At 44.4% G+C, this 23,570-nt stretch overlaps 1 protein-coding gene across 1 annotated transcript in view; it reads left to right on the forward strand.

Annotated features, from left to right (window-relative positions):
* fto (FTO alpha-ketoglutarate dependent dioxygenase) overlaps positions 1-23,570 on the forward strand; it is a gene marked incomplete at both ends in the record, with an annotated part of 101,679 nt that overhangs the window by 28,459 nt on the left and 49,650 nt on the right. Inside the window, 5 exons of the mRNA XM_083791097.1 lie at positions 9,453-9,530; positions 11,694-12,210; positions 12,259-12,391; positions 12,990-13,462; positions 19,529-19,654. Coding sequence (XP_083647223.1) covers positions 9,453-9,530; positions 11,694-12,210; positions 12,259-12,391; positions 12,990-13,462; positions 19,529-19,654 — 1,327 coding nt within the window. The remainder of the gene's footprint in view (positions 1-9,452; positions 9,531-11,693; positions 12,211-12,258; positions 12,392-12,989; positions 13,463-19,528; positions 19,655-23,570) is intronic.

The following is a 23,570-nucleotide window of genomic DNA, read 5'->3' on the forward strand; positions in this document are numbered from 1 at the left end:
ATCTCTTCTCTTCACTATTCCCTCCCTCACCGAATTGTCAGTATATTTACTTGCGCAAGCAGAGCGCGCAAGTAATAATTTCGCCCGGTCTTCGTTCACCGTGACAGCCAACCCGCCATTTGATGTGTATGCAAAAAAAAACAGCAAATCCGTGCCTGGATGACGTAAGAAATATGGTCATTTGTGTAATCTGGTCCCAGCAAACCAGGCACAAATCTGCTGTTTTATTTGCATACGCATCAAATGGCGGGTTGGCTGTCACGGTTTTTGGCGCAAAGTAACCACAGTATACCGCGAATCAACTTACAACTACATACTCTATATAGTATATGTATATTTATACGTATGTCTTACGTCATCATTTAGAGCTAGTCATACGTATACTATATACATAATCAGTAAAATAAAATAGCAAATTGTGCCTGATCTGCTGGGACCAGAGTACGTGGTGTGTATATGTATGACTAGCTCTCAATGATGACGTAAGAAATATGGTCATTTGTGTGATCTGGTCCCAGCAATCCAGGCACAAATCTGCTGTTTCATTTGCATACGCATCAAATGGCGGGTTGGCTGTCACGGTTTTTGGCGCAAAGTAACCACAGTATACCGCTAATCAACTTACAACTACATACTCTATATAGTATATGTATATGTATACGTATGTCTTACGTCATCATTTAGAGTTAGTTTGATGCGTATGCGTATGCAAATAAAACAGCAGATTTGTGCCTGGTTTGCTGGGACCAGATTACATAAATGACCATATTTCTTGCAATGATGATGTAAGAAATATGGTCATTTGTGTAATCTGGTCAACCATAAAGCTTAATGTTAGTGTAGTGTGCAAAAACTAAGTATATATCTAAAAAAAAATCTTTGAAAAACTAAAAAGGGATCTAGAATATTTCTAAATTGATAAAAGTGTATTACTTATATAGATAGAAACTTGAACCATACATAATAATACTAGGTGTTTACATGCATAAAGTAGATAGTTAGCAAATAGTTACACCTAATAATTAGACATTTCAAACGTTCCTTCACAGAGATACTGAGATTCCACAGTTTACAGCAGTCGAAAGTACTTGCGCGCTCTGCTTGCACACTAGTTGGCCATTTATGGCCTACTAGTGTGCAACAAGCAAGTATGCACTCGACAGAGTGCTGTTCTAGTTAGTCATAGTTTTAGTCAACACTAGTTGACAGTACAGTAGGTTATTTTCCCATGTTCTCACACAGTCAGTCTGTTGAATATGCATCTGCAGGTGTGTGTGTGTGTGTGTGTGTGTGTGTGTGTGTGTGTGTGTGTGTGTGTGTGTGTGTGTGTGTGTGTGTGTGTGTGTGTGGTCGTACAGGTTTACACATTACTACTGCTATGGCACCTCTGGGTCAACTCACACACATTCCCGATGCTTTAGCTACTCATTGGCCAGCGTGGTTAGCCATCGCCCTGACCCAGCAGACTGCCTACCGGAGCGGTAGGAGGGCAGGCTGCTACAGACACAATTAACGGCCAAGTAGCCATAAACCAAATGTCAGGTGTGCAAAAGTCAAGTGGGACATAGTTAATGTTTTGCACATCCTCTGAATGTACCGTATTTGGTTTTCGAGATGGTTCTATCATGGCAAGGTTTTTTAACAGTTTGACTGCGGAAAACGATTTATCGGACTTTTAATCAACCCCCCTTCACTGCCGAGATTGTTGTATTACCTTTAGAGCATACGCTGAATTATTTGGGCTTTTAATCCGCGAAAATCCAGCGAAAAAAGGTCCCTCGGTTTGTTGTGATCCAATCGTACCATCCACCATCTTGGTGCACCCGGAAGACGCACACAAGACTCGTCTCCATGAGGCGTTGTACCCCATTCATTTGCATTGGCCTCAATTTCCCAGAAGCCCTAGCAGCCCACAGCATGTGACGATTTCCGGTTTTTTTATCACAACAGATGCGCCTACTCTCTTTCTCCGCGGCGAAGAAGAATTTTCTTTTTTTTGTTTACATTACGGCGGATTAAACACATAAAACAAAACTCGCGTATGTCCGATATGGCAGCGACATTAACCTGGAGTAATCCATTCAAAGCACGGAAACTGTTAACGGATTGTGAACCAGGGACCTCCACCCTGACTAGGAATCAACCTCTGTTATGTCGGAGAGAGGGGATATGGTGTGGGGGAAAGAGTTTGGATTTTAATAATGAACGTTGATGCCTTAATTTGTTTTCAAGGAGCAGAACAGAAAACACAAGAAAAGCAATCAAATGTATTGTATACAGTCGAAAAGTATAAGAAGAAAAAAAGTTGAAAATGGCCCCCGATTCCAACACTTGTGATGTTGTTCACAAGTCACGTGAATTGTTTCGCATGTGCATGTTTTTTTTTGTTGTTGTCAAAGCGTCACTATATTTTTATATAGGAACACAGTTATACTGCTGAGAGATTATTGTAATGCTTAATACAGTATAGACTGACAAATTAAGTGAGGGAATGCAGGAAGGCGTGTGTGTGTGTGTGTGTGTGTGTGTGTGTGTGTGTGTGTGTGTGTGTGTGTGTGATGATGGCACCTGGGTACTATGTTGTCTCACTGCTATTGGAGACATGGCCTGTGGACGAGGTCTAGGCAGAGAGCCGATGTGCACATAGAGACCTATAGGATGTGTATACACACAGCCAAACAGTGGAGATCAGACCCCAGGGAGACCCTCCTGACACCAGCATGTATGTTTGCTCAGGTGTGTGAGGCCTGTCCGTTTCGCAGTTACACCCGTCCCACAGACATTCGGTATGCATGTTACACACACAGACGCACGCACACACACACACACACGCGCGCACACTTAAATGTACGTACATACACAGATGGTACATGTGATGTGGCCACCATACACATGCCATGCTTCACACATTATATACTAATTTGTAGACTTTATTAGCTGAAACGCACGGTTCTTCATTTTGTCGTTTGCGGTGCGTACAGTGAATTGTTTCTTCCGTGTTCGGCTCACACGTCAAGCGACCGAGGAGTTAAGACCTTTTTTCTCCCTTTTCATTTTGTCCCGGGTCACCTCGCACCGGCTCCCGGCATTTTGCGACCCGGTGCCAAATGAAACGGAGCAGGAAGCGTGTTTGATGTGCCGGCCCGGTGCCTCTGTTTGAGGCCCGTGTTTTACAGGAGACTTGTCAAAATAGTTGATTCACTGTCACTTTTGCAGCGGGGAGAGCGCTTCTGAAATGGCTCTCACACAAGTACCAATAGTTTGCTGTCCAAACAGCAAGCTCTATTACTGCCGCTTCCCCCCCCCCCCACCGCGCGTCATCATCGTCCTCCTCCCCTGGACCTGGGCTGTCCGTCCGTCCGTCTGAATCATAGAGGTAGACAACTTAGAGTATATATATTTATAGAGAAGGCACCCAGAGGAAACCCTGAGGTGAAATGGACATAGTGGCCGAATGAAGGTATTGCAGCCTGGCCCCAAACACATGAACGCGCTGTCCGTTGACTATCATTGTACACGTTCACGACGGACGATGCTCGTGCGCGTTCAACGGCAGTGCGTTCATGTGTTTGGGGCCACTCACCATTGCAATCCGTCCCAGAATGCACTCTGTTCCTACCAGGAAGGAGGAGTGAATCCGCCTCATGCGCTTTTGAGCAACTCGATGCAAGTGGATGGGAGGAGAACTCGGGTGTCTTCTCTATTCATATATATACTCTATGAGAAGGAGGACCCGGAGCTACAGCCCCCCAAGCTATTCATTTCAATAGAAGTTGCTCAGTGGCGTTTTGAAGCACCCGGAAGACTGCCGGAAGTACCGTCATAACTCAATGGCACATCATAACTCAATGGCACATCATAACTCAATGGCACATCATAACTCAATGGCACATCATAACTCAATGGCACATCATAACTCAATGGCACATCATAACTCAATGGCACATCATAACTCAATGGCACATTTCGTCCATTTTCAAATGGACGAAATGTACTGTATATATAGGGCTGAAGTGGTTAATGTATGTTTTGTAATGATAATAATCAAAATCTACAAAGTAACTAGTAACTAAAGTTGTCAAATAATTGGAGTGTAGTGTGCAATATTTGTCACGGAAATGTAGTTGGAATAGAACGTAAGTATTGCAAATTTGACATACTAAAGGTACTAAAGGTACAAATACTTAAGTACAGTACTTAAGTAAACCAGTCCTGTTCCTGAGATGCACCGGAACAGGAACAGCCTAAAATAGGCTTGAGGCGAAGCCAAGAGGAGCGGATTCAGACTGAGCGGTGCAGCTAGCTGATTCAGACTGAGCGGTGCAGCTAGCTGGCATGAGTTATGTTACAGTTTAATTTATTGCTTGAGGACGGTTTATTGTTACATTGTTACTTATTTTGCACGTGCTAACATTTTTAGGTTTTGGTTCGTCAACGTTGTAGCAGCAATAACAAATATACTGTAGCAAACTAATAAGAATAACAATAGCTACAATAGTAAGAAATAGCAGCGTGGACAGTACATTAGTAGCACACACTTACTTTCAGTGTTGGAAAGTGTAAGTAAAAGTATCATTACTGCTACAAATACGCTGTTAAAATTCAAAATTGACTTGAGTAAAAGTACAAAGATCTACAAGCTCACAATGTGTCGTATCGTGACACATTGCGAGCTTGTAGATCAGCTATTTTCAAATGGTCCAAATGTATAGGGCTGTAGTTAATAATGTTTTGTAGTAATAATCAAAATCTACAACGTACTGTAACTAGTTTCTGTAGCTAAAGGTTTCAAATAAATGTAGTGGACTCAAAGTAAACTATTTGGACCTGAGATGTAGTGGAGTAGAAGTAAATGTTTTGGAAATTGGAAATACTCAAGCAACGTACAAATACCGGAAATTGTACTCAAGTACAGTATTAACCGTCTTCCTGCCATTGCCGAAGCCCTTCGGCAATTGAAGCATTAATTTGATATTAACGCTTGCTGCCATTGCCGAAGCCCTTCGGCAATTGCACTTTTATAGTGCATATGATTGATCAAGCCATAATGCTACTCACGTTAGCCGGTTAGCTAGCAGTGTTGTTAGCACTGCACTGGATCGTTCATATTAATTCACCGTCGCCATAAGAATCCATTCTATCCGTTTCTTTCAATCGCCTGTATCTCCTATTCCTTGTCCCAGATGGCATTTTTGGTCAAAACAGCGTTTCTTTGACGGCACGAGCCGACGTTGTGGAGTGCTAAAATGTACCGGCATGATTCGATCATGTAAACAAAGGTTGTCTTGGCAACGTAAAGCTGGCAGGGATAAGCTCACTTCCGGTTGAGGCAAAATGTGGCTTTTCAAAATAAGAGCTCAAATTAAAAAAATGCTGGCATGAATTAGGTCCTAATTTCTCAATAAATGGCAGCAGTAAAAGGGTTAAAGGTATATTCAGTGATTTCACTTAATTCAAATATCACTTATTGTTTTGTTTTGTTGTGATAATCCTCTCTACTATAGAGTGTGCTGGCCATATAAGGAGTTCCTCCCTGTCCCCAGTTAACCCCTGGGGGTCAAAAAACGTAGGTTTCGTTTTTGGCTCTCTATCCTGATTGGATGAAAGGCTTAGGTCCCAGCCAAAAACGAAACCTAAGGTTTTTTGAGTGAAATCACTGAATATACCTTTAAGTAAATGTACTTAGTTACTTTACACCAATGCAGACGTTGAGGTGCTCGAAGGTTCCCTGAGCATAATGATGATGTCACTCGCTCTCCCCCTCCGCCTGTCAAATCCATTTAATATTAAAGTCAATCGAAAAGGACACGGTAACAAATCCAAAGGTGCGACAAACTGTTACAGAGTACATAATCTTGGGACATTCGCTACTGTATCTTTTTCTTTTTTTTGTCTAAAATGTACACAGCATGCAGACTTGCAGCCAATCAGGAGAGCCGGTCATGTTTCTATGAGGCTTGTGTTGGAGCGGTGAGACGTGTGTGCAGAGATGTTTAGTATGGCGTCTTATCCCATGTGTGTAGAGATGTTTAGTATGGCGTCTTATCCCATGTGTGGAGAGATGTTTAGTATGGCGTCTTATCCCATGTGTGGAGAGATGTTTAGTATGGCGTCTTATCCCATGTGTGGAGAGATGTTTAGTATGGCGTCTTATCCCTGCAGCAGGGATTGTGCCATATGAATACAGCCAGACGTTTTGGCTATTTTCAGCCATTGACGCTAAGTACAGTACGACCGGACATTAATCTACTCTCCACAGAATGCTTTGAAGATGGTGGCCGTTAAAGTGTCACAGGCAGAAAATAAATATAAAAAAATATATAATCTACCAGCAGACACAGTTTGATATCATTATACTGTGGGCGCAGATCAAAGCAAACCAATAAGGGCTCCATTCTACCTAATATGTTTTGCTGTGATAAACATTAAACAGTCCGGCGGATGCAATAATCCCATCAAGGAGAGAGAGATTAAAGAAGAAACACACACACACACACACACACACACACACACCATCAGATATATCACTCCATGCACAGGCGTTTGGCAGCAGCGGTATCTCGTCCGTGTTTATTATGCGATTGGTAATTCCGTCTCCTAGGTTTCCGAGTGGAAACGCAGACCTTTTTGCACCTTGTGTTTTGGCTTTTCTTTCTTGTGTTTCTCTGACCGTAGACTCAGACAGACAGACAGACAGACATGGCGGCTCTGTGATACAGCGAGGAGGGCCCATCTGCTTCAGAGGGCCGAGGCGGGGTAACGGCTTGTCTTTCCCTTCCCTTTTTCTGTGGAATTTCGGAGGGGCTTGATGTATTTGACATGTGCGTGACAGGCCCTGCTTGCGTGCACGACCGGGGCTGAGGCATGGCGCTCTCCGACCCAGCTGCTCGTGTTTGTTTATCGGGCCGTGCACTGGTGTGTGTGTGTGTGTGTGTGTGTGTGTGTGTGTGTGTGTGTGTGTGTGTGTGACACAGCAAGTTGGCAGCGGCCTATCAACGAGCCTCGCACATACATACAAATGCTCATGCCTGTGCCTTTGGCGTGCACGGCTTCAGTTCGCGTATCACCAATAAAAGCAAAGGTCGGTACAGCGGACTGGCTCTTAGCGTATGTGCAACCGTGCACATGCTTATGTCCACAGTGCACACACACAGACACAAGCACAAACTCAAGTGCACACTTTCTCTTTGTTTCCTACACATGCATGCACGCACGCACGCACGCACACACCGCCAGAGACTTGCCTTGATATCCTAGAGCTTCTGCCATGAGCTGGATTCTGACATCGATGAATAGATGTCAGCTTGTCAGTGTGCCTTTCTTCTTGGCCGTTGCTGCCAGTCTTTTGAGCGGAGCGGGGCCATGAATAGTGCATGTTGTTTTGTTTTGTAGATTCCAGCTGTTTGTTTTGCGGGGCTCGCGCCGTACAGAGGCAACGGGAAGGCCTGCTATCCTACGTGTGCTCATCCTTAAAGAGAAGTCTTTCAGCATGTGTTCTGATGTTTAGCCTTAGGTGAAGACAACACAGGCCCGACGGGTCGGATCTGACGCCCTTTTCTCTCTCTCTCTCTCTCTCACGTACTGTATAATGTGTCTCTCCTCCTTACACCTATTTAGCCCATTTCACCTCATGATGCAGCTGAACTGTATTTTGTCCCAGAAATATTTATCTTTTTTTTCTTTTACTACCACTTTTTTGGTTGTTTTGATATGAAATCCTAAAATCCTAATACACTGTATTAAGTGTATTTTCACCTACCTAAGTCCTATAGTACTTCATCGCATGACAAAAAGCGAAAATATTCCATCTGACAATGTCCATAATAATGCATTGTTTATTTGGGCTGCTATTTTTTTTTTCTAATATTTTTTAAAATATATTTTTTTATTACTGTTTTCCTTTTTCCATTTTCCATTCTCATCATTGTAGTAAGCTAACGGAAATGAGTGTACTCCTCCTGAGGACATTGCAGGACAAAGTCAGTTACTCGGATACTCCCAGGCGAGTTTATAGTTTCGGGGAATACGTGCGGGGGATTTCGTGCCGCATGAATCAACTGCATTCTTCTTTGAAATGCCCCTTTGTATGCACAACATAGCGGCTCGCTACCGTTCGCTCTGTTCTCTCTGATGTCAGCCCTCCCTGTGTGAGTTTAGGACACAGCGTTTAATATCCCTGCCCTTATACGTTATTAACAAGTCATTTTATTTCGTTCTAAAAGTCGAGACATAATTTTGGCAGCCACCCGCTGCTTCCTCTTATAGCGTACACGACGAGGTCTCGGGCGTTATTGGGGACGCCTGGAATGTGACAGACGTGCAGTAAAATGCCTTTGGACGTAGTGTGTACTGTTACAACAGGGGACCGGGTTCTCCTTAAACATCAGAGCTCGCCGCGTGGCGGTTTGAGGTACGTTGAGGTCGTTTACGTTTTTTTAGAGGTCTGGCTTCGCCGGACGGACATGGCTTCCCTTGCCTGCCGCACAATACATACTATGGTTGTGTCATCTGTGCAGTGCACCTGCGAGAGAGGGAACGCACGCACACGCATGCACACACGCACACACACACACACGTGCGCGCACGCACACATAACGCACAAGCAGACGGCATGAGGAAAGAGGCCATACAGCAGTCAGTACAGGGCGGGGGCAGAACTTGTGAAATTTATTTGGGTATCGCCGGTTTTACGCAGGTTGCTACGGGATTTACAGGTCGGAGTGGAATGCGTCTCTGTGAAAGGCACTTTGATCTCTGCACCGCTCAGGTTGGGTTCTTTTATTACCCCCGTCCTGTACGGAGCAGGGGCAACTTTTATAAGGTTGTGACTTGTGAGGTACCCCCCCCCCCCCCCCCCCCCCCGCTGCACACCACCTCTGTCAACCGCTGCTGCCTCCCCCCCCAAAAAAATCATAAAAATGTGAGACGTCAGTGAAAGTGACTATATGGACATATAGGCACGGGTTGAAACCAACGATAGCTTGACCGCTTTTAATTCCCGCCCAAAAGCACCTGCATCATGGTTCTAATCATAAGGTTTTATTGGATGTTCTTTGTTCTCGCTAGAGGCTGTAAATGGACCAGCATTGAGACAAAAAGTCAGTCTGATTGGGCTGACCAATCTATTCTATTCTATTCTATTCTATTTCACAGTTTTTGGAGTATGGCTGCAGCAACTATTGATATATTCTATTGATTACTTTTTCGATGTATGTATATAATGTAAAGCATGTTTTAAAAAATCGATTTTTTGTTTCCGCAGGAAAATGTAAAAATAGCTACAACAACCGTTCAAATTCACAATTTGTTGGTGGGAAAACACGTTATAAGCTTGTACTGTAGATCGGCTATTTCTGCTATTTAAAAAAAAAAAGCTTGAAAATGTATGGAAATTCTTCACCATCGGAATGATTGAAGATTCTGTCTGTTGTCCTGTGTTTCCCGTTCTCCAGAGGCAGAGGTTACTCCAGGAGTTGGGGAACCAGAAGATCCCCTTCCTCAGACCATCAGACCATGGCTTCCAGCAGCTTGTGAGTCATGCAGTCACTTTGTGCACAACACTCATTTTGCTTCTAACTTTCTTAGCCGTACGTCTTGGGCATTGTTTGCCTTTTAGGCTTCGTAATCACACATGGCACAGGGAAGATATGACAAATTAACCCATTCTGACCTGAGATCAGATTCATATGAGGTTTCCGCTCGACACACACTGGTCTGATTAAACCCATTCTGACCTGAGATCAGATTTAAAAAATGTCAGTCGCTCTTCGATTTTTCAAAAATAGCAGACCTACAAGCTCGTATCGCGCCACTCGGTGGCGCGATATGAGCTTGTAGATCTGCTATTTTTCAATAGCTAAAGCATAACATGATGCTAACACCAAAATGGGTGCCCGTCAGAATGGGATAACTGACGCATTAAAAAAAAAGTATGGACATTTCTGAACATGGAAACGATTGACGATTATGCAAAAAATTATTGTCATTAGGCGATTATGTAATAATGATGACAGGCCTACTCACTGATCAAAACGTTTATACATGGAGATACAAGGTTTATTATGCCAATAGGAGGTTCCATGGCCTTGTGCTTGTTGTGAGTCGATAATGAGACAGTTGAATTGAGCCTTTGTGGCCACAGTGACATAATTGTAAACACGCAGACGACCCTTGTTACAATAGCTTTGCTATTGCTTTGCGGCTCGAGTCAAAATGCATGAACTGTAAACAACAAATAATTTACATCGCTGTGTCGGAATAAATGCGTCTGAGGAGCAAAACCACAGGGATCGCCACGAGGACAAAGATTCAATTCATTCGAAATTCTGCTCCTTTCTCTAGAAATGTGTGCCTCTTTTATTGTGACGTGTTATCAAACAATGGTACTTTTGTAGAGCCCGACTAATGCCAGATATGTGGGTCTGATGCCCGTCCCAAGTCCTACACCAGTGGTTTTCAACCCGTTTCATATCAAGGTCCATTATTGGTTTAGCATTTGAGCCATGGACCACCATTTAACAAGATTTAGCCTCTCAGACCAAAAAATATTCACGTTTTTTGGTCTGAGAGGCTAAATCTCATCACATGGTGGTCCATGAACACAATTCCATGCTGTGGTATGACAGGAGAGATAACAGACCAAATAAACATTCTCTAATTGTGAATAATAATAATAATAAACTTTATTTATATAGCACCTTTCATACATAAATGTAGCTCAAAGTTCTGAAGACTTCTTTTAAATTACGCAATGCAGATGTTTAACAATAATTTAATTCTTGAGAGCGTAATTCATTTTACACTCTCAAGAGATCTACAGTATAAGGTCCATTTGGTTACCAACTCTCCATTTAGCTGGAGATCACCTGGAACCCTCTCAATTTCCACTGGACCACTGCTTGAAAACCACTTTCCTAGACCGCCGATTACTGACGTTTTGTGAAATAAAGTCGAAAAAAATTATAATCTAAAAGTGCAAAAATTTATAAATTAAAATATATATATATATATCAAAGTATCTATTTCTAATTTATAAGCAAACTAATATCATTTAGTTGCGAGCTCGTAGATTTCTGGAACGTTTTGAAAACCTTTGAAAATCTTCGTCAATAACGACAAAAAAAAGGCAAAGCCTACAATGATTTGTGATGTGGGACACATTGGCTGCATAATGGGCAATACTGATATCGTCAAAAAAGTCAAATATAACATATTTTATATTTTATAATATGTCGAACAAACCGATATCAGTCAGGCTCTATATACGCAGACACTGAGAGCTCAGGAGGTCACGATGATAATAATAATGTGATAATAATGTGATGGTTCCACAGTGGGACAGTGGGATGATAATAATGTGATAATAATGTGATGGTTCCACAGTGGGACAGTGGGATGATAATAATGTGATAATAATGTGATGGTTCCACAGTGGGACAGTGGGATGATAATAATGTGATAATAATGTGATGGTTCCACAGTGGGACAGTGGGATGATAATAATGTGATAATAATGTGATGGTTCCACAGTGGGACAGTGGGATGATAATAATGTGATAATAATGTGATGGTTCCACAGTGGGACAGTGGGATGATAATAATGTGATAATAATGTGATAATAATGTGATAATAATGTGATAATAATGTGATAATAATGTGATAATAACGTGATAATAACGTGATGGTTCCACAGTGGGACTCCAGCTATCCGGGGCTGGTGGTGAGGCCGTCCTGCTCGCTGCCCGTGGAGCTCCACGGCCGCGTGCAGACGGCTCTCCTCACGCTGCGCCGCAGAGGCTGCATGCTGCGGGACCTGGTCCGCGTGCGCGACCGCGACGTCTTCACGGCCGTGTCGCGGGCCCTCCTGGGCCACCCGGGACACACCTACCGCTACCTGGACACGCGCCTCTTCGCCATTCCCTGGCACAGCGGCGAGGAGGTCGCCGGCGGGGTCAAAGGTCAGAGCTGCTGCGACGCCGACCTGAGGGCCGCCTGCAAGGCCTTGTGGGAGCTCAACAGCTTCTTCTGCTCCGACGTGTCACAGAGGAAGGAGGGGGGTGGCGAGGGGCCGCCACCGCGGGGCGCAAATAAGGCCGGGCAGGCGGAGGAGGAGGAGGAGGCCAAGCCGAGCGAGGAAGGCGACGGCGAGTCGAAACACAGCGGCGACTCCAAGCACTGCAGCGACTGGGGCGACTCTGAGTCCAGGCCGAGTGAGGAGGAGGAGGAGGAGGAGGAGGAGGAGGAGGAGGAGGAGGGGGGGGACGGAAAATCCAAGCACAGCGAGGAGTGGGACAGCGAGGGGGCATGCTGCTCCGGGTCCAAGCGAGAAGGGGACGTCACCTCCAGACACAGCAGCGACGAGGGAGAGTCCTCCTCATCCCTGCTGCCCAGGTAGAGCTGCCACCGTTACACGTTGAAGTTGACCATGAATTGCACAAATAATAATTGAGATTAACATTGGAACGTTAACATTTTCATTTCCGTTTGGCTTTTTGTGGGCTTCGTAATCACAAATTGCACAGGCAAATACCTTAAATATACAAAGAAATTACACAATTGCAGAAATAGTTGATCAACACACTTCGTGACGTGTTGTAAGCGTGTATAGAACTGCTATTTCTGCTATATGGACTTTTGTCAACACGGAAACGATTGACGATGATGCAAAAAAATAATTGCCGTTATCTCAAATAATTGCAATTAACCCATTCTGAACGGGCACCCATTTTGGTGTCGGCATCATGTTATGCTTTAGCTATTGAAAAATAGCAGATCTACAAGCTCATATCGCGCCACTCGGTGGCGCGATACGAGCTTGTAGGTCTGCTATTTTTTTTAAATCGAAGAGCGACTGACATTTCTAGAATCTGATCTCAGGTCAGAATGGGTTAATCAGACCAGTGTGTGTCCATGTGGAAACCTCGTATGAATCTGATCTCAGGTCAGAATGGGTTAAGCGATTTTGTAATAATTGTGACATTATGCCCAGGCAAGGTGATCCGGAGGCGGCGGCAGGAACACTGAGGCGCAGTGGCGTGGGGAAGTGTCCGGGCAGGAGGGACGCGGCGGGCACCGTGGCGGGCACCGTGGCGGGCACGGCGGGGGACCGGGAGAAACCCTTGGCCGAGCTGAAGCACAGCCTGTCCGGATACCACATCCAGGACGAGGAGGAGGAGGAGGAGGAGGAGGAGCCGGGGAGCGAGCAGCAGAAGTGCGGCGGCGGCTCCCCCCGCCGGCCCGTGAGTTCCTCCTCCTCGCACAGCGTGCGCACGGCCGCCGGCCCCGCCCAGTTCAACGTCACGCTGCTCAACTACATGGACCCGGGCGCCATGAGCCAGCTCAAAGAGGAGCCCTACTACGGCATGGGCAAGATGGCCGTGGGCTGGCACCACGACGAGAACCTGGTGGAGCGCTCCCCGGTGGCCGTGTACAGCTACAGCTGCAGCAGCAAAGACGACAAAGGTGAGGTTTATTTTCCAAAGTTCGGCGGGCTCTGTTTCAGTACGCGGAAAATTGCGGAATAACTCTTCCTACTCGCGGGCCCCTTCCCCACTTCCTTCATAAAGGGTGTGTTCCATTTACTGTATACAGCGGTTCTCTAACCTTTTCATTTCAAGGACCCCCATAACTCTGAGCGTGTACAAATACATTTGTACACTCTGAGGCCTCTTTTACACACGGCGACCATCTCCAGATAAAACGTCGAAGTCCCGTTGCATTCTCATTTTTTATTGACCCTTTACACGAGAACGCACACTTTATGAAAACGCTATAATGTCTTCACATAATTGTACAGTAAATATAAAACGCATTATTCAGGCACATTTCAGCCACCTCTTTAGCCCATTAGGCCCACTCTACAGAGCGTTATGAAGCAGTGACGTGCACCTATGGTAACATCATTCTACAGGCCACAGGTTTCTGCATTACACCTATGGTAACATCATTCTACAGGCCACAGGTTTCTGCATTACACCTATGGTAACATCATTCTACAGGCCACAGGTTTCTGCATTACACCTATGGTAACATCGTTCTACAGGCCACAGGTTTCTGCATTACACCTATGGTAACATCGTTCTACAGGCCACAGGTTTCTGCATTACACCTATGGTAACATCGTTCTACAGGCCACAGGTTTCTGCATTACACCTATGGTAACATCGTTCTACAGGCCACAGGTTTCTGCATTACACCTATGGTAACATCATTCTACAGGCCACATGTTTCTGCATTACACCTATGGTAACATCATTCTACAGGCCACAGGTTTCTGCATTACACCTATGGTAACATCATTCTACAGGCCACAGGTTTCTGCATTACACCTATGGTAACATCATTCTACAGGCCACAGGTTTCTGCATTACACCTATGGTAACATCATTCTACAGGCCACAGGTTTCTGCATTACACCTATGGTAACATCGTTCTACAGGCCACAGGTTTCTGCATTACACCTATGGTAACATCGTTCTACAGGCCACAGGTTTCTGCATTACACCTATGGTAACATCATTCTACAGGCCACAGGTTTCTGCATTACACCTATGGTAACATCATTCTACAGGCCACAGGTTTCTGCATTACACCTATGGTAACATCATTCTACAGGCCACAGGTTTCTGCATTACACCTATGGTAACATCATTCTACAGGCCACAGGTTTCTGCATTACACCTATGGTAACATCATTCTACAGGCCACAGGTTTCTGCATTACACCTATGGTAACATCATTCTACAGGCCACAGGTTTCTGCATTACACCTATGGTAACATCATTCTACAGGCCACAGGTTTCTGCATTACACCTATGGTAACATCATTCTACAGGCCACAGGTTTCTGCATTACACCTATGGTAACATCATTCTACAGGCCACAGGTCTCTGCATTAATAATAATAATAATAATAATAATAATAATAATAATAAACTTTATTTGTATAGCACCTTTCATACATAAATGCAGCTCAAAGTGCTTCACAGGGCAGGACACAAAAATATAATACAATAAAACACAAGTAGTTAAAATGATAGAACAATGGCAAAGAACAAAATTGAATATAAGAACATAAAATAAATAAAAACAAATAAAAACACCACATGCAGCAAATCAGTCAGGGCAGGGTAGGAACGTGCATAGTAAAACTCAACTAAAACTTTTAGTTGAGTTCCTCCCATTTTTAAATCTCAACTCAAGACTCACCTCTTCACCATTGCTTTTAGTCTAAAAGCAATGGTGAAGAGGTGAGTCTTGAGTTGAGATTAAAAAATGTCTACAGAGGGTGCGTGTCTGAGCTCGAATAGAAGTTTATTCCAGGCTGTTGGGCCGTAGAAGCAAAAAGCTGCCTCACCATATTTTTTTGTGCACATTCTTTTAGGCACTTCAAGTAGGCCAGCATTGGAGGACCTTTTCATTTTTATTTTTTCGTGGCGCTACTAGAGCTCGACAGTGTGAAGGCCAGTCGAGCTTCTACTTTATTGATATGATGTGTCGTATTACGAAAATAGCCATGTGAGCTTGTACTGTAGATAGACTATTTTCTAAAGGTTTTTTGAAATCTTTGGGGAGATAAAAAAAGAAGGAAAAAATTAAAACGGCCTTAATGTCGTAGAGTAGTAGAGACGCCAGTTATGCCAGTCACTATTACAAATGCAAGTTGACAATTCATTTTCACACAAATAATTGCGATTAACGATTGTGTTTATTAAAATAACTCGAAAATGTATGGACATTTTTTCAACATGGATAGGATTATGCAAATATAATTGCGATTATCTCAAATAATTGCGATTGGGCGATTATGTCATAATTGTGACAGGCCTATAACGCCAGTTTGAAAATGGTTGATCAGTCAACAGTGGCCTAGTCACCTGGATTTAGCCCATTCTGAACGGGAACCCATTTTGGTGTTAGCATCATGTTATGCTTTAGCTATTTAAAAATAGCAGATCTACAAGCTCGTATCGCGCCACCGAGTGGCGCGATACGAGCTTGTAGGTCTGCTATTTTTGAAAAATCGAAGAACGACTGACATAGAAACATAGCTTTATCAGAAAACTGTCAGGATGTAGAAGACGTTTATAGAATCTGATCTCAGGTCAGAATGGGTTAACACTCCTCCATCAGACTACTACACCAGTACAGTATATTATCGCCCTCGTGGTACAGTACAGTTCCGTATCGACCCCCATATCCCCTCTGCAATCAAACATAATCAGTCGGTTTATATTTTGCTTCCAGTTATCACAGATTACAGCTGATGGTGAGCCCTGTGCGTGCGCGTGGTTCCCCTCCAACCAGCTGCAGACGCCATGGCCTCCAGTGAGGCAGCCTAGCAGCAGATCCATCGCTGCGATAGTGTCAGGCACATTATCAAATGTCATCGCAGAGGCTTTGCTGCCGTCAGTCCTTATCGTTGGCGGTGACAGAGGGAGATGGCGAGACACTGGGATTTGTGCTCTCGAACACACACTTCAATGGCCGCCTTTTGACAAACAAGGCTTTATCTCTCCCCCCCCTCGCCCCCACCTCACATCACCCCCTCAACTAAATCATCTCCGAGAAATGATCAATGTGCAATTATCTGATATGGTATAATGAGCGTCTGCTTTGATAAGTGTTCCTAGGCTGTACTGTATTGGGGGATGCAGGGATGTATTGTCTGCTCATTATGGCGATGTTGGTCTGCTTTGAAGAGCAGATAGCAGCCAGTTTACTGATTGAGTTGATATTGAAGTGACGGAGAGCTGCTCTCTGTATCTCAGAGCAACGACTAAATTGTCTTTTTATCCAATAAATACAAAGTTCTACAGCTAAGAATATCACAATCGGTCAGGCTTCCACTAAACTTGCCTGGGTCAGAATAGAGGGCATGCTCGGGACATCATCATAACACCCGGACAATATGTGGGAACGCCTACTGAGTGGCAAAAACATACTTTCTGGCCTTTACAATCCATACATCCAAACAGAGAAAATCTGACTGCATTTAACGACATTTAATGACATTAAACTCACTTTGCCACTCACTCTATGCATGTGCATAACCCTCTATGCCATAAGGGTCTATCTTCACTCAGAGTTAACCCATTCTGACCTGAGATCAGATTAAAACAATGTCAGTCGTTCTTCGATTTTTCCGAAAATAGCAGACCTACAAGCTCGTAGCGCGCCACTCGGTGGCGCGCTATGAGCTTGTAGATCTGCTATTTTTCAATAGCTAAAGCATAATATGATGCCACCAAAATGGTTTCCCGTTCAGAATGGGTTAAATGAAAGCTACGCTACGTAAGTTTTATTTCCCTCCTGTCCAAACTACAATAAAGATATGGCGGCACATCTAGTTCAAATTCAAATAACTTTATTCCCGCAAGCACCAGGGTCAAAATGTATCCATGGTCGAGACCATCAAGCTTCATCAGGTCCAAACGTCGGTTTCCGTATTAAAATATGTTTTGCATCGTGCAGAAGCGCAGCCTTTTCCTTCCTTTCAAAGTTATATTGGTCTTAACATGCTCTACAGATTGATGGAAATAAAATCATTAAAATAAGTCCCGGATCGTACCTTTAATAACACTTGAGGAATTTACTGTGTATAACGATCCAAGTACAATCAAGTACATCCTCGCATCCCAGAGGGCCCTTGTGGCAGGGAAACGTTTCTTATTAAACAGAACCACCTGAGTCCGAGGTCTGCTTAGATGATTCTGTTCTGACCCGCTTCACCTTTGCCCCCGCGAACGTGCTCTTCAAACAATGTGCTGCAACAGCACCGTGGTGGACCCAGAGCGCAGCTGCTGTTTCTGCAGCGCCGGAGTGACCTCGCAGCTTCAAACATCAGAAAAAAGCTTTCCTGACCAGATCTGCACTCAGCTCTATCCCCCATGGTGCATTACCTCCTCCCCACGCGCTGCACTCCACTGCTGGGCCCTCGCTGGCTCTGAGGACTCCCAGAGCCATGCTAATGGAATTGTTACCGTGAGGAATGATGCGCTTTTACAAGAAGGGCCTGCGTTTTTTACGTCGTCCCACGGGCGGATAGAGGAATTTCTTTCCATCGTAACATGATTGAGCTGTTGACCGTAACACATAAAGTGTTGATTTATACTTTGCTGCGCGGCCGGTGTCGCGCGATGAAAATAGCAGATGTACAAGCTCACGGCGCGGTGGCGGCGCGGCACATAACGCGCTTGCATGTCTGCTATTTCCGGCGTGCACGACCACAGCACGCGGCAAAGTATAAAGCAAGTCATGACACCTCTCCCAGACGCACCGTGCATGGTAGATGTTTTGCACGACCACCTGCTTCCTTTGACACGCTTTTTCATGTCCCGGCACCTTCGCCTTGTTTATTTTACTCTTTCCCAGGCCTACGCTGTGTTCCAAGGGGGTTTATTTTTTTCCCAGCTGCCTCTGGATCCAGCGGAATCTGCGGCAGGCTGAGTGTTTTCCGGCCATGGAGGATGAGCCTCCGCCATTCCTGAGGCCTTGGGGAGTGGTGTCATTAGCTGGCTCTCAGAGCGCGCCGGGGCTGGAAATTAAGTTACTATTTATCCGTGCTCAGCAAAGGAAAAGGCAGCCGTGGGGCAGAGAATCACCGGGAAGACTTTAGTATTGATCTTCTTCTTGAAGGGTGTCGGCGGGGCCCCGGACAGATCTCGTTTTCTCGGGCGTGCCACGGAGGCAGGGAGGGAGGGAGGGAGGGAGGACAGGGCAGGTGGATTAGATGGAGCCAATGGCTTCAGAAAAGGGAATCGCTAAAGTCCAATAACACTCCCATTAAAGAGAATCAGGGGCTTTTATCCAACTATTTCCTGTTGCGTGGCATCCTGATGGGATGAAGATCCGATAGGATTCCCCAGTGCAACATAATATCTCCACTGCCAAACGGGATTCTTATACATTCCAGGCAGGGACACAGGAATATGTGTTTTTAATATAATATTTATAATATTTATTTTTTCTGGCCGGCTGTGCCTCCGACCCTGGCGTGTATGGAGTTAATGTTGGCTCCAGAAATGGGACTTAATTCTTCTGTTGCGCTTGAATAAAAAAACAACTCAATGCTTTGCAACTTAATGTTGCATAAGCAGCGTCTGTTTATGTCCTCCTTTGTATGTCAGCATCACAGAGTCAGTTCAAGTTCAGTTCAAAGTTACACTATTCACATGGTCTGGTGTATATTATTGTTGAAGAAAGTCCCCCCCTTTGGCTTGGTGGAGTTGAATGTGAGTTGACCCCTAACTCTACGATGCCAAAGCTAGTCATCTAGCGTGATTGTGCAATTGTTATTATATTGAATTTTATCACAGTTTTTTACTGCTTTTGTTATTTTATTGCTATTTTATTACTATTCCAATGGGCCGAAACCCAGTGATTTTACTCTCTTATGCTTGAGTAATGGGATGTAACAATAACAATGTTGAATCATGAATCTTGACGTGTTTTGTGTGTGTGTGTGTGTGTGTGCGTGTGCGTGTGTGTGTGTGTGTGTGTGCGTGCGTGCGTGCGTGCGTGTGTCAGGCGACAGCGATGAGGGCTGCAGCAGTGAGAGGACGTGCTGGAGGATCGGCCTAAAGGTGGCCTGGGACATCCACACCCCAGGACTGACGCTGCCCCTGCAGTCTGGAGACTGTTACTACATGAGGGGTAACACACACACACACACACACACACACACACACACACACACACACACACACACACACACACACACACACACACACACACACACACACAAATATACTATATTCTCTGTGTACGTTGGCGTCGTGCAACGAAATCCATCAAACATCCATTTCTCTTGTGACGACCAGATAAATCGTCTTTGCAATGTCTATTCCTCAAACCCTACTATAGTTGTTTGGCCCTCACAAGTACACATACACACACACACACGCACACACACACACACACACACACAACACACACACACACACACACACACACACACACACACACACACACACACACACACACACACACACACACACACACACACACGCCTCCGCACCGCTGTCTGCCTCCCAGTCCAACTAGTTTATGACTCGATGTTTCAGTGTTTGTTTTACTCCTCCGTCGTCCCAAACGACCCGTACCAGCAGGATGTACTGCATCCCCCCCCCCCCCCTCTCTCTCTCTCCGTCTCCCTCCTCTACTCGCCTCCATCTCTCCTGGGGGAGCTTGGCTCGGCGCTGCAGCGGAACCTTTAAGGTTCCATGAAATTGTGTGCATTAGCCGAGGTTAAAGAAACCAAATGTTATTTTATGAAGTCCTGTGACCCGGAGGGGCCCGGGCCGGGCCGGGCCGCGTTCTCCGTTGGAAAAGGACGAGGCAGTGAGCCACGCTGGATGTAAATCACGCCTTAACGCTGATAGCCGCAGCAGATGTCTCCTCCTTTTCTCTCCCGGGGTCCTCAGGGCCCCACTCGGCCCTCCATACCGCCGCTTAACCCATTAAGACCAGGAGCGCGTTTGTGTCATTTTAGATTTGAGCTGTACTGTATATAGCAACATACATTTTTTTCTGAAATCATTTGAAAAATGGTTTAGGTTTTTTGAACAGTGGTTCTCAAAAATAGCAGATATACTGTACAAGCGAGCTTGTACATCTGCAATGTTTGAAAAACACAAATCTTCTCTTCCTGTGCCTGGCACGAAACTTTTTCAGATTGGGTTCGGCGGCCAACTATATATACTTGCGGGGGTCCTTGTCACAAAAGGTTTTTGATAACCACTCTGCCCTGCAAAGCCAAAGAGCAGAAAGACGTGCAGAGTTTCAACTAGTCAGCCAAATGAGATATCCACAAATAAGTGATACTATTACACTAATTGTAAATTATGTTCTTGAGGTCATTGTTTATCACCCGAAATTCACGAAACCTAATTTTACCTTTAGTAAGTCAGTGTGTCCAGACACATAGTTACTGCAGGACAGTACTGATTTTATAAGGCATCTTGTAGACTCAGGTCTCAGTGGGTTAAACATCGCCGTCGTACTGCACAGTGTCAGGACACATCCACATCATCGCAGCGGTGGCCCATGTTCAAACGTTAACGCGGGTTAAGAGCTAAGAAGATGGATGGGATACACTGATACAGGGCCATTTACCGCTTTTATGAGACGTTGACGGCGATGGCACTGTCTTCACATAAATACTGGTAGACACACACGGATTGTCACACTCTCTCTCACGTCTCACACTCACACGTCTCAGACAGTAATACGTCACTTACATTTTTATTTTGTTCTTTGCTGGACTGTAACGGAAGAGCCGTGTTTTGCGATTTCACTGATCTAGAAATTGTTATGTTTTTCTGTAGTGGAATATCTATATAATGAACTATGCATACTATAAAATGCTATCTAAGTGACATAAGTTGAGCCTTTGCGTATACGCCTGTAAGGAGCTTTACTTTATCCCTAAACGTAAAAGAAAACTTTTAAATTGTTCAAATAGCTGATCTACAAGCTCACAACATGTCGATGTAAATCGACTAGTTGAACAAGTTTTAAATGTTTTTCAAAATAGAAAAAAAAGGCAAAGAAGTTCATGAATAATGGGTGAAAATAGGGCCCTTATCTCTTTACGTTACCGAAAAAGAACGTATACCGAGTTGTGAGGTTGTTGATCGTTTTTTTTCAATGATCGCCCCCCCAACAGGGACTCTAGGGTACAGTTAAACCATTCTGACCTGAGATCAGATTCATACGATGTTTCCGCCGGACACACACTGGTCTGATGAACCCATTCTGACCTGAGATCAGATTCTAAAAATGTCAGTCGCTCTTCGATTTTTCTAAAATAGCAGACCTACAAGCTCGTATCGCGCCACTCGGTGGCGCGATATGAGCTTGTAGATCTGCTATTTTTAAATAGCTAAAGCATAACATGATGCTAACACCAAAATGGGTGCCCGGTCAGAATGGGTTAATCCACCATGTTTCATTGGGCTAATATACAACAAAACACTGAATTTCAGCAGCATATCTTTACCTGGCATCCATCAAGAAAATCTATATCTTAAAAAAATATTATTTTTCCATTTCAACGTGTTATTTCGTTGTGATTACAGAAAGCACAGAGAATAAGCATAGCAGCACGTTTCTGCTGCTGAGGAAGACTGTCATGATTTCTTTGTCGCGTGGAAACCTCATATTTCCAAAATTGTAATTTTTCGGGATTCAAATTCAAAAATAGCAAAAGTAGCAGATCGAAGCGTTTCGAGCAATACTTTTGATGCTTTCATGTGACACTGTAGTGTGATAAAGTAGGGCGTTAATTTATGAAAAGCACAAAAAGTTAAATAAAATGGAGATAAGATGTTTCATGTTTACACTTGTGTGAATGTGGGTTTGCAGCATGCTCCTCCGTGCCCTGTCTTCACCACAGGGGTTGGACTGAGTCCATCACTTGTCCTCTCGCTCTGAGCCTCTGACCCAGTCCAGCCGCGGTCACAATGTTTGGTTTCCACTCAATGTCTCATTTACTAAAAGCAAATTGTGTAAGCACGGTTTCCCAAACAGTGGTTCAGGACCCATATGTGGCTCACGGACCAATGTTTATGGCTCGCGTGAGTAATTACCCTTTTATTTTTGTTTTCCACGTCTTGTTTTTCATAATTATTTCAAAACATTTTTTTTAAATCCCCAAAATTCTCACATTCTCACAACTGTTTCCATTCTGTCAACGGCTGGATTCGACATTAGGGAAATTCACGTGAATCACGTCAATGGCAATCAATGTATTAAGAAGTTGGGGGAAATAGCAGATCTACAAGCTCACAACACACCACGGCGTGTTGTGAGCTTGTAGATCTGCTAGTTTGACTCGTTTGGGTCCCGGGGAGACACAGAACTTCTCTTTTGGGTCTCGAGCTAAAACGTTTGAGAACCACTGGTATAAAGAGAGTGTTTTGCGACAACGGAAGTCCAAAAATATTTTATTTTCACACCACTCTTGTAGACACAAATCAGTTCACGGTCCACTGGTAGACTGACAGGTACAGAGGATGTCCATGTATGGGCACAACAGGGACACAGACAGACGGTTACGACACTACTGTATACTGTATATGCCTCAGGCATATTGATCCGATCGGCAGTGCAACGAACATGAGAGGGCCGCGTAGCGGCACCAACCTCTAGTATAGTCCAATGTGCTAATATTTGTGTGAACAGCTAATCTTCACAACATTTTGACATATTTTATTTTTTATTTTTTTGTTTGACTTGTTAAAAGTGCACCACAAAAGGGTCTGTTGTGCTGCAACTCGGCTGCTCTGATGGTGTTTACGCTGATAGTGTTTACTCCACAACAGAGGCTCCGTGCATGATTCAGAAATGGCTCTGAAACTATTGGCCCATTGGAGTGAAAAAAAGAGTTGTCACCACTCTGGTCTTACCCAATTCCAAAAACGCCCGCTCATCAATCTCGACAGCGAACTGTTGTGACTAACGCGACATGTTGACATTTAGAAGATACAAGGGTTTAATCTCACCGCAGCCATAACTGTATCTAGTCTTTATCCCATTCTGAACGGGCACCCATTTTGGTGTCAGCATC

This window comes from Protomyctophum parallelum (assembly GCF_964188405.1).
Source record: "Protomyctophum parallelum genome assembly, chromosome: 2".
Lineage (NCBI taxonomy): Eukaryota > Metazoa > Chordata > Actinopteri > Myctophiformes > Myctophidae > Protomyctophum > Protomyctophum parallelum.